The sequence below is a fragment of the Drosophila subpulchrella genome, chromosome X (assembly GCF_014743375.2).
Source record: "Drosophila subpulchrella strain 33 F10 #4 breed RU33 chromosome X, RU_Dsub_v1.1 Primary Assembly, whole genome shotgun sequence".
NCBI classification, from domain to species: domain Eukaryota; kingdom Metazoa; phylum Arthropoda; class Insecta; order Diptera; family Drosophilidae; genus Drosophila; species Drosophila subpulchrella.
This window is the reverse complement of record NC_050613.1, coordinates 24641314-24653337: the sequence shown is the minus strand read 5'-3', so window position 1 is coordinate 24653337 and position 12024 is coordinate 24641314. Positions and strand designations below refer to the sequence as shown.

General features: G+C 38.7%; 2 protein-coding genes across 28 annotated transcripts in view; one reads left to right on the top strand and one right to left on the bottom strand.

Annotated features, from left to right (window-relative positions):
* The window catches only part of LOC119557808, a 75065-nt gene that overhangs the window by 22747 nt on the left and 40294 nt on the right, over positions 1-12024 (bottom strand). The window lies entirely within an intron of this gene.
* LOC119557804 (eye-specific diacylglycerol kinase) overlaps positions 1-12024 on the top strand; it is a 135883-nt gene that overhangs the window by 107046 nt on the left and 16813 nt on the right. For 11 of the 25 annotated variants that reach the window (XR_005220119.1, XR_005220120.1, XM_037870710.1 and 8 more), the window contains exon 4: positions 11876-12017. Coding sequence is in view for 23 of the 25 variants with exons in the window: in XM_037870710.1 (XP_037726638.1) it covers positions 11876-12017 (142 nt within the window). In the remaining 2 variants the exon portion in view is untranslated. Of the gene's footprint in view, positions 1-3266; positions 3419-10128; positions 11336-11875; positions 12018-12024 lie in introns of those variants that run through there. The other 14 variants (XM_037870732.1, XM_037870731.1, XM_037870730.1 and 11 more) reach the window with 4 other exon arrangements.

Sequence of the window (12024 nt, the reverse complement as noted above, 5' to 3'; positions counted from 1 at the left end):
CATGCCCATTAAAATCTCTCTTCAGGGGCGCCCCATTAGTGGGGGGCCCTGGGGCGGTGAGTTTGGTGGGTTGGTAGGTCCCCTCATAAAGTTGGATTTGCTGATTTACGATACCGAAGCGTGACGCGTTATTATCTCCCATTTTGTGGCTCCCATTTCGGCTATGCCACGGCAATTCTGAGAATTGACCACTGACTGATATGTTTAATTTCCCCCAACCCCCCCAAAATTTGTTTCCCTTTTTGGAGCTTTTGCTCGATAAAATGGAAAATATTATAAAATCATTCAATCATGCGACGCATGCCGGACACTGCAGCCATTTATTCTCGGTTCTCGGATGCGGTCTACACTCCAATCTCGATTCTTGAATTCTTTGGGTTCCAATCTATCATGCACTTGGGATAATAATATACCAAATGATATACCAAATCACTTAGGATAGTAATATATCAAACCAAAGTTCGAAAATAAGCCATTTTCAGGGGTCTATATCTATGGATTTTACAAGTTAAACTAGCTCAATCTCCAGAATTAGTTTGTTTCCTATCTTCCCCTTTTTGTTTCATTCAGATTTTAAAATGTTCTTTTAAAACTAGCATTTTTCTCCCAGTGCATCGGCAACCATCCGTGCGTCTTCCTTTGGTTTCTTCAGTCTGTCCCCGGGGCGTGTGCGGTTCATTCATGCGACTTTTGGGTCCTCAGACATTCCGCTGGATTTCCCGCCTTTCTCACCCCCTTTTTTTCCACCACCCAACCACCCACCAATCCACACAATAACAACAAAACCAACCCGACAACAATAACAACAAGAGATGTAGCTACCAGCCATCGAACAAGAAGGAACAAAAAGTTAACTTAACTTTTATGACAATGGGGCAAATAATTTTATGAAAACACTCCCCCGGGGGGAACTATATACATATATATGTATGTATATCCCAGGGAACCTTTGGTTGGAAAAAGGAATGGGGGGGGGTGGGGGGTGTAGCAAAGTTTTGCATACATGAAATTAGCATATAACACTCGAGGGATATGCGATTGTGTTCCAAACTCGCTTTATTCCCTGATTGAGCTAACTGTTTTGCGGCGGCAACTGCTGGATATTTGCCCAATTTATTATGTTTTATTTATTGATAAAATAACTTAGGGAGATGAGAAAGATAATCTGAAATATTATACAAAATAAAACATAAAATGATTTATTAAGATAACATATATTATGTATTATGTATATATTATCTATTAAAGATTGTCTTTGCTTTATATGGAATCCTAAAACAAGACATACATATATAGAGTACATCCCCAAGAACTGCTTAATTATTTCCCTCAAAGTGAGATCTCGAGCACTCAAATGCTATACCGAAAATCCATTTTCCAACTCCCCCAACCAAAATAACAATTTAGAACAAGACGATAAAACTCTTGAGCCAGGAAAAGCACAAGATGATAAATGAATCGCTTTAGTCTGTCTTCAGTTCCAGTTGTGTTATTATTTTATTCGTTTTTTTTTTTTTGCATTTTGTACTTTTTTCTGGAACTGTATCTTTTTATAAGTATCTGTATCTCTTTATTTGTATCTTCGCCCGGTTCCGCATTTTGCTGACGCAAGCGGCATGCAACAAGAGCATCTTTCACGGGGGCAACAGCAACATGTACGGCAGCAACCTCTGCGGCACAGCAGCAACAGCAACAGCAACAGCAGCAACAGCACTCATCTACAATTAAGTTTTAAGAAACATTTGTTTGGTTTTTTTTTCTGGTTTCTCGCGTTTTTCCTTCGCCGCAACTACGTCAGCACATGGGTGGGCGGTTGAGGGGGCGGCCAGGGGCGTAGGTGAGGTGGGAGGCGCATGGAGGCGAAATTGAAATGCAAATTGAAAGGCACAAAGCGAGAATATGCCAAGCGAAACCGAACAATCAAAGCGGGAGACAAAGCAGCGACAACGTCAGCGATTGCGACTGCGACGCCGACTGCGACGGCGACCGCGGCAGAGCCAGAAAATGTCACCATCACGATCCAAAAGGAAAATCGCTGGCGAAAACAACGGCCAAAAAAAAAATCAAAGAGAGATCGCTTTCAGTGTTGGCAAAGAAAATGGATGAAAAATTTGTACAGAGGTTTAAAAAACATGGAAAATATGGAAGTACTTAAATATAATGAGAATGATTTGATCTGAAAAGTTTATTTCTACACTCTAGTTTTAATAGTTTTTTCAACCATTTTAAGTAAGGGTTATAGAAATTCTCAACAGAATTATTAAAAACAAAAAATTTTATAAAAATATAACGATTTTTTTTCATTTGTCTTTATAGAACAAAATAAATTGTCTTAGTTGTTTTGAAGGGTATATACATGTTTTCTTTTTAGAAGAATTGAAAAAAATAAGTCATTTTGTAGAATCATTATTACCAACCAAGACCTCGAGTTTACCTTTTAAATAAGCTTAGATTTATATTTAATATACAGGCAACCAAACACTAATCGACAATTTTAATACAGATGTAATATTCATTGTTAATAGTTCATTTGGGTACAGTAAAGATTTAAGCGAGGAACGAGGTTGGTTTGACACACAGAGAGAAATATTCAAGTACATTGTTCTTAAATTAAGAACATTCGTTCTTAAAAACCGTTTAAGAACACTTTGGTATCAATGTTCTCAATATTATAACAAAATGGTGAGAAGATAAAAGTAAAATGAAGTTTATTTAACAACTTTTTAATAAGTATACCATAATGACTGAACGAAAAGTTTAGTTATTGAGATATACAATGTAAATACCGCCAATTCAACTTGATTCAAGAACAACAAAAACTTAAAAAATGTAAGAACATTTTTAACTCAGATGAGAACGTCAGAGTTATTTCTGTGTATGATCATAAAAATCCAAAAACAATTGAAAAATGATCTTTTGTATTTTTTGTTGTCAGTATTCTTTGGCATTTCTTCTTAAGTAAAGTTTGTCAAGATGGGTAAAAAATAGCTTGAATGTGGCAAAATCAGCTATTTTTCCAGCTGGATCCTGGCCAACTGCGCACCACCGATCGCTGCTGCTGGGGAAAACTCACCACGCTGCTGCGGCGAGCGGAATGGCGGAAAAAGCAGCAGCATTTTGAGGTGACAAAGTGCCAACTGCTGTGCTGTGCCGCCTCTGCCGACGCCTCTGCCTCTGCCTGCGTCGCAGTCACCGCTCTTGCTGACTTTCGGCTCGCTCGCCCGCCGCTCAGTTGCCTTGTGCGGTTGGATGCTGCCGCCAGCCAAAGAACCCCCCCAAAAAAAAAACACCCGAAAAAAGAAACGGAAAATCAGGCGGAAAATTCTAGCCCCAATAATGAATATAATTAATATAATAACGCACGGTGCGCGTGTCGCAAATTAAAAGGTGCCGCGGAAAGTCGGAAAAGTGCAGTAAAGTGTGTAGCCCAAAATAGCAGGAAAAGCTGGAAAATAAATAAATAAAAAAATATAAGGAAAACAGTGACGAGGGGAAGAATCAAAACAAAGCCCTCAAAGGGTCAAAGCGATGTCAATTGGGCCTAAAAATAACCGGTCACAAAATTCCAGTGTGTCTTAATTGAAAAGAACGGAGGGGAAATTGTAAAATTTCAATTCAATTAACCAATGAACTTGAAAAGCAAAAAAAAAGCAGGAAAGCGAAAACTGAAAACTGAAAACCGAAATGCCGGAGAAGAATCACCGATATAAAGTGCGAACGCAAAGAAACCGCCAGGGGTCAGCGAGAGTTCAATGTTTAGCGGTCAACATGGTGTTGTTAATTATTTTTTTTTTTACCGGAGAACCCCTACATATGTGGGATACCACCATCTATAGGGAATAAATGGACTATATTTGGGAATATGGCGTGCAGAGTGTTCGTTTGGCAAGCCTTCAACTGGGTTTTCGGACTTTGGCCCAATCAAAATTATTAAGTATTACAAGATACTTGGCAGAAAATCGCCGTGTGCACATGTTCAAAATTTCCATATAGCTTGGGAAATTTTTGAGACATTTGTTTAATCACTTGGAACATTTCACAACGTTTATTATTTATTAGTCGGCCTTTGCCTTATTTTTAAGTTTTTTCTTATCGCTGTCTAGATTTTGCTTTATTTTTATATCTAGTTAATCTTCTATGATTTACAGCTCAAGAAATATTTGTATTTTTTTTTATAAAGATTCGCTTTTTTTACACAATATTTTTTTGCCATTCTCAAAACAAACAGATTTTACATTAAAAATAATTTTTTTTATATTGATTTATAAAAATAACTAAAGGTCTATCAGACTTTTTGGAATCTAAATAATTTACGAATTTTGTTTTTGTTTACATAATTTTTATGATGCTTTGATTAGAAATACTTTTCATACTTTTTCCATTTAATAAAAAATACCATAAAATACCAAAGTGTTGATGGTATAAAATCAAAGGCGTGAAATCATTTAGGTAAACTTCTTTTTTCATTTTCATCTCGCATATTTCTTCAAGTATTCCTGCACTGAACCGTAAACACATTCAAATAAGCGTGTTGCCGAAAATCCAAGCAACATTGCAATATTGCATTTGTGAAATCGGTGCCAAAAGATATTGTAATTGTTCCACCAACACCTCGGCATTTATCGGCCCTATTGTTCGGCCACTTCTTGGCCGGCTTCCACTTTTACTACATAGTCTATAGTCTTACTGCTTGGCATCTTGAACCCAAAGGCCAACTGCCAGCCATGACATTTCGAGAATTTCGCACTCATTTATCAGAAAAACTATGGCGAAAACTTTCGGCTGAGAGGCTATGGGATTGTAGAAATAAATACAGAATGGGAATGCGAGTGCGAATGGGAAAGAGTCAAAGTACGTCGCATTTCGTTTATTTGATTTGATTTATTGTCGATTTGCTGCTGTTATTTTCCCCCTTTTTCTTTGGCTTGTTTTGCCAGCTGCGCCCAGCCAAAAACATCACAAGACACAAATCAAGGAGCCAGGCCACGCCCACGAAATTTCGAATATCTGGGGGCGGTGGGACTGAGGGGCCTGCTGATTTCGCATACGCCACGTGAGCCGGCGGGATAAAAATAATATTAAAAATAACAATATTAATATTCGTATGGAAACCGCGAATATGCATCTTCATCGAAGCGTATGGCAATATTATCGGCAACTAATTTCCAGTCTAAATTTCGACGGCCGGCATAAATTTACACTTAAATCCAGGGGGAGTGTAACCCCTTCCCATTCGCTTCCCCTTCCCATCCGCTTCCCCTTCCCCTTCCCATCCGCTTCCCCTTCTTTTTCCCTTCCACCTGCCGTGTGGTTAAAATCAAGAGAAAACACACATATATAAATGCTGTTTTAAAAATAAATATCAAGTCACACACATGTTTTAGATTTGAAATGTTTGACTTGCCCGCTGCCTGTTCTCATAATTAACTTAAGTATTTTTAGCAAAAAAAATTAAGAAAAAAGAAAATATGATGTCGTCGTCATCTTTGCTTTTTCTGACTGCCAAACAAAGTATTTTAATTAAAGTGTTTAAGAGGAGGAAAATGGTACATTAAACACATGAAAAATTATTGTATCAAATTGTGCTTCGATGATATCAGTTCCCATTTTATATTTAAATCTAAAGTAAAACATTAGAAAGATTAAGAAATGGATTATTCTACACAGAAGCCATGTGATTTTTTTATAAATATACTTTTTTGTGGGATTTTCTTTTCTGGGAGCCTTTGTTTGTTTGCCAGCCGCTTAAATTCATTCATAAATTTTAGTAGCCCCAGATAATTTCTGATTGTGCAATAGATTAGGCAGGCAGCTACCAGGTTTAGCTTGAAAGCTTGCGGAACGGAAGCAGAATATAAACAGTTGAGATATGAGCTAGATATGGGGGTTCCAGGGGTTCTTTGACCGAAAGTTAAATCTTTTCTGGGTCGAACTATTCACGCAAACGATGAGGTGGCAACGCATAGTGGCTCATATTTTTTTCTGATAAGCCAAGATATCAGATATCTCGGGTAGAGAGTAAAGTAACTTGAATGCCCCATAAGATTTTACTCATATATAGATATTTTTCTTCTTAATATATTCTTTACAAAATTAAAAGATGCTGCCCAAGATTCGCATTTGTAAGGAATAAGTTTGCCTTTCAATGGATTCTTATCAAAAATGGTTAAAGGATTTCTCTGGAATATTTTCAGGCCCCGTTCCCCCTCTTCGATTTCCCTTTAAGTTTATTAATTGTTGGAAAACTTTTTGACACAGACACTAAAAGAGCCTTGGGCTAAAATTGAAATGCCAGGGTGAACATCAGCATCTGGATCTGGGTCTTCGGTCTTCAGGCGTGTCCGTCTGAAAAGTTTGCTTCAGAGATTTGTTTGGAGTTCGGACCCCATCCGTTGCTATGCATATTTTGCAGGTCCTGTTGCTCTGGCCATTGAAATATCTTGCCCCCTGTTGGCCTCGTTATCCACTGGCTACTGGCTATTGGCCACCGCCCCCTAGAAAACACCTCACCAGCAGGCCAAACGCTTAATGCCAATTAAGAATATTAATTTCATTTGCAGCCCCGGCTCGTTCCCTCCACTCACTTTTTGGTACCCAATCTCTGGCCATTTGCCGGATGCATCTACTTCTCCACTGAGGTTACACAGCGAGAAATGGAGAGTGGGTCTTGAATTAAAATGTATTACATTTGAATCGGAAGGCTCTATAAACAAGTCTCTATAAACAACATATAAGAAATTATAATTAAATATTTCAGTAGTTTTTAAAGTAAATTATAGATATTAGGCTCTTAATATTTGGTTAGAATTAACCTTGTTCAATGAAATTCTATATATCCGCAATATATCCCATGTTCTAGGAAGATTTTAGCATACTTAATCAATTCATATTTACATACTGCAGTGATTTTGATATAATATTTTTTTAGAACCAAGTTAGGTTACACTTTTTCTTAATTTTCCAGTGCTGACTTACCCATTTCTTGGCGTGCAACCCAAAAAGGCGGGGGCCATTGTTAATATTCATTAGCTTAAAATCCTTTTCTCGAGTTCTTGCCATTTCGCAGGAGCTGCCACTCCAGAATCCCATTTTGGGGAGCTGGAAACCGGGTTTTTGGGTGGGATGGTGGATGGCCGGTCTCGAAAGTTGTTGCCACGTTTTCAATTCCAATGCCGGGCATTAATCGCAATCGCAAACGACGACGATGGCCAGGACGTGGAGATAATTTTTCATTTGGGCCAGCTCAAATGGATTTCCCATTGGCTTAAATGTGCAAATGAATGGATGATGTATAATATATATATTTGCGTATACAGGAGCTATCTATGCAGGATCTATATAGTTGTGTGGGCGGGTTATTAATAGCTTTCGTCAAGGGTTAAGGTATATTATTTATTTTTATGAGGCTTTGATAATGATGCCGCTCAGCACTTTAGAATATTTATTTATTTCGGCATTTTTATATACGTTTTTATTATGCCAAAGTCAAAGAGCTCGTCAGCGGTTTGGGATGGGGGAATGCAAAGTGTCATTATCGAAATACGTAAAGATATATTTCAAGGTTTTTATCGATTTCGTTTTTGTCAATGAGGAGGAATCTCAATCCCATTTCCAAGTCCGGGCCATTGGCGACAGTTTGCCTTTCATTAGCCGAGCATTTCCCCGCTTTTCCCCGCTTTTCCGCCCACTCATCCACTCTATATCTGCTTTTCCACCTTCTTTACCCCTCTTGCCGGCAAAGTCCAGAGCTCTTCAAAGGCAGTCGACATCGAAATTAATCACATTTGAATTGAAATTGCGTTTCAAGTTCTGTTACGTCTTGCTTGGCTTCGTTTTATTCGGTTTGGCTGTGTTTTCGGCTCTCAGTTTTCAGTTTTTCGGTGCTCGGTTTTCGGGTCCCTCGTTATTTCTGTGGCCACTCATATTTGGTATCAAACGATTCTAATTACGGATGATTGCCTCTTTTTGGGCTCTCGACAGCGGGCGAAATTGTTGTGATCAAAAACTTTGACAAAGGGTTCACAGATAATTGCATTTAAACATCATAGATTGCAATGCCAAATTGGTCTGATTTACATATTGATTTTCTGAGTGGCTTAAAATTATATAAACAGCGCTGTTTGGTGGTTTTTAATTGAATGCATACATTGGGAAGCTCATATGGTAAATTAAATAAGTATTTCAGAATTAACTCCTAGTGGAAAAAGTCTAGATTTTCCCAAAGAAAATATGGAAATTCCAATAATTAGCATTCATCAATAAATCGAAAAATTCTTGAATTACCCTTTTAAGATCCCAATTAATCGGGCTCTCAATAAGCACTTGCATTTTGACAACTTCTCACTTCGAGATTGAATTTCAGGAAATTCGAGCTATTTCCATTGTTTCAACCTCTAACGGACACTCCAGCAGACAAGCAAAATGGAAATGGAATTTCCAATGATTTCACCAAGTTATTTGATGAACTATTAGCACAAAGCCATCTCAACATTGATTTTCATTTCAAGTCGATTTCCCCCCGGTATTTTCCCCCAGCAATTCCTGCCCAAGGAAAAACGTCCATTGTGATGTATTAAGACTGCAGTCGGCAAATTGATTTGCAATTCAATTTTGCAACTTTGAAAAAGCTGCCACACTTTCTCCTTTCTCCTCCTTCACATTTGCCTCGCCCACTGTCCCTTGACTCAAAAATACCCACTTTCTTGCTGCATTTTTGGCATAATTAAAGGCGTTAAATATCTTGCAAATACTTAGTTGCTCGGATGTTTTAAATGTTTTACTTAAGGTAATAGATAATATTTTATAAGCTTCTATTTGGGTTAGGAAAATTCCAAACAGGCAAAAGTGAAAAGCTTGGAAAATTCTATGGAAATTTTAGGGTATGTATATGTTTGTGTGTGTGGGGACACGCTACATTTAATGGTAAATCAAGCGTGGATGCCAAAATATGAGTAGCGCGTCAAAAACAGAACACAAATCGCACACAAAACGCACACAAATCGCACACAAATCGCGCACAAACCGCACATAAAACGCGTCTAAGGACAAAAAAATAAAGAAAAAATGTAAGGATATTAGGAAAAAGGCCGCGTACTTTGACAATTGACATGGAAAATCTGCCAACCTGCAATTTGCCAGGCCAATAAAATGCCCTCTCGCTCTCTAAAACCAGTAGTACGCAATCAGGGAAAAAAAATAAAAAACAAAAGAAAAAAATACCGAGAAAAACGAGTCACATTTTTCTGTATGTATTTCCATCTGATAAGAATTTAATTACAATGCACATAAACAAAATGTATACAAATGTATTAAGCACACACGCACACCATGCCACCTGCTGTGCGCTAGAGCGAGACAACAGGCGAGGGGGATGGGGGGAGTGAGCGAGAGGGGAATCTTGATATCCAAATAAGGTACCCGGTCAAAGTTCCCATTCTGAACTTACTCTGGGGAACTCTCTACACCCTCTATTAACTGATAAGTTTCGAAATAAATCAAGTAATTGCTACAGTTTTCAAACAGATTATACTGTTTTACCCTCGTTTCTTAATATACATAGTAATAATACATGTTTCTAAACGGATTATAATTTAATTTCCCGAAGAAACAGTATTTGGTTTCCAAGGAATTCTCAGTTAAAGCGCCATTAAACAGAAAAAACTTAATCTCTAGGAATGTTCCTTTAAAGAAGAATATTTTCAAACTATTTTAAAATATCCCATATCATCCCCCTATAACAGAATACTTTTTTTGAGAACAAGTTTGAGAATACCCCATGTAAATTACTGTTCCTTTAAAAAAGGATATTTTCCAACCTTATTCAGAATTTCCCAAAAAATATCCCATATTACCCCCTATAAAAAAAAAACTTTATTTTGCGTGGCCCAATTGCATCCAAATTTGAGAATACCCCAAGTAAATCACTGCTCCGTTAAAAAAGGATATTTTCTAACCTTATTCAGAATATCCCAAAAAATATCCCATATTACACCCTATAAAAAAAATACTATTATACTAAATATACTAAATATTTTGCGTGGCCCAATTGCATCCAAATTTGAGTATACCCCAGTAAATAGGGGCAAATAGTGTATCAAATCGTATAATAATAAGCCAAACCCAAAACAGAATCTCTGGGCAATCTTTTTGCGCCATAATGACAGCCGCAGACACGAAAACGGACAGCAGAATCAGAGTCGCAAAAATCGAAATCCGAATTGGGATAGGGATTGCGGTTGCCATTGCGATTGGGAGCTGAATGCAAATAAGCCAGAAAAATCGAAACCAGAAAAAGATACAAAAAAAATACAAAAAAGATACAAAAACAGTTCCGAAAAAATCTCCAGACTACAGCGAATGTGTAATGAAGTGAAGTGAAATGTAAAACGTGCAAAAGCCAAACGAAAAAAGGCAGGTAAAAGGGAACGGATGTGGAAAAATAAGTCACTGTAAAGACCATGTTCATATCTTATTTGAACTGTGACGCCAGCAGCAACAACAGCGGCTACAATTGCGGCAGCAGCAACAGCAACAGCAATAGCAGCAGCAACAGCAACAGTAACACTGATATTTGCAACAATCTCAACTGCAGCAGCAACACGACCACTTGCAGCAACAGCAACACGAACAGAGATTGCAACTGCAACAGCGATACATGCAGCAATATCAAATGTAGCAGCAGCAAAAGCCAAAATAGCACTAGTACCACTAATGCCAACAGCAACACTATCACAGATTCCCAAGGCGATTGCAATATCTGCAACGATATTAACTGCAGCAGCAGCAGCAGCAGCAGCAACAGCAACAAAAGCAGCGATTGCAACTATAGCAACAGTGTTGGCGTTGAGAATTGCAGCTGTAATTGCAATATATGCAACAACATCAACTGCAGCAGCAGCCATTGTCCCTGCAGCAACAGCAACACCAGCAGCAACACCCCCGCAGCAATATTCGGCATGGAGCGATTATTGCACGCAGTTCGAGAGGAGTTCCAAACGGAGGATGAGTACGAGGAGGAGTTGGACAGGCTGCACAGAAGCAGCATCAGCAGTTGCTGCAGCAGCAACAGCAACAGCAGCAGCAACAGCAACAGCGACGACAGCAACACATCGACTTCGCAGCCGCTGTCGCCGTCGCTGCCGACGCCACGACGTCGACTTCAGCGCAGCGATAGTTTCGGATCGGTTGGGGGCGGTGTGGCGGGGGGCGTGGCCGGCGCGGGGGCGGCGGGAGCGGGCGGAGTGCGACGCTTTCGCCGCTCCTCAATCGGCATGCAACGGAAGTCAGCCTTCCGGCAGCGGAAGCTCGACTCCCTGGGGGCGTGGCGGCGGAAGAGGTGAGTCCCTGAAATATTTCGCAGGGGAATCCCCACACTTGAATCTACAAGAAATTATTATAAATATATAAGGGAATGCGTTCATCACACTGAATACGAAGTGTTTTTTAAATAAATTTAAATTGTGAACTCTAATGATTAGGGAAGGTATCCCAACGCTATAAAAATATGTGAGAATGCATTCATCACATTGAAAAAATATTATTATACAAATAAAGTACCAATATCTTTAACGTTTATTTTAATAATATATATATATATAATATTTTAAGTTTTAAATAAGAACCAGTATTTCTTCACATTGAAAAAATTGTATTTCTTCAAAGGAATATTTGAAATATTAAACAAGTAAAGTACCAATATCTTCAAAGTTTATTTTAATAATATATATATATAATATTTAAGGTTTGGAACAAGAACCAGTATTAACATATTTAGAGGGTCACATTCCCAGTACTTATCGAACGCATAGGTGTATGATATCCTAAGCAATTAAGAAATCGTCTCTAACCTTTGACCCCTCATCTCTTTTCCTCCAAGCAGGCGTACCGCTTCCGCCAGCAATTCCCGGCGACCCATTAGGATTGTGCCCGACTGGACTGAGAATGCGGTGCAGGGCGAGCACTACTGGAAGCCCACCTCGGCCTCCGGCGATCTTTGCTGCCTGAACGAGGAGTGCATTGTGAGTA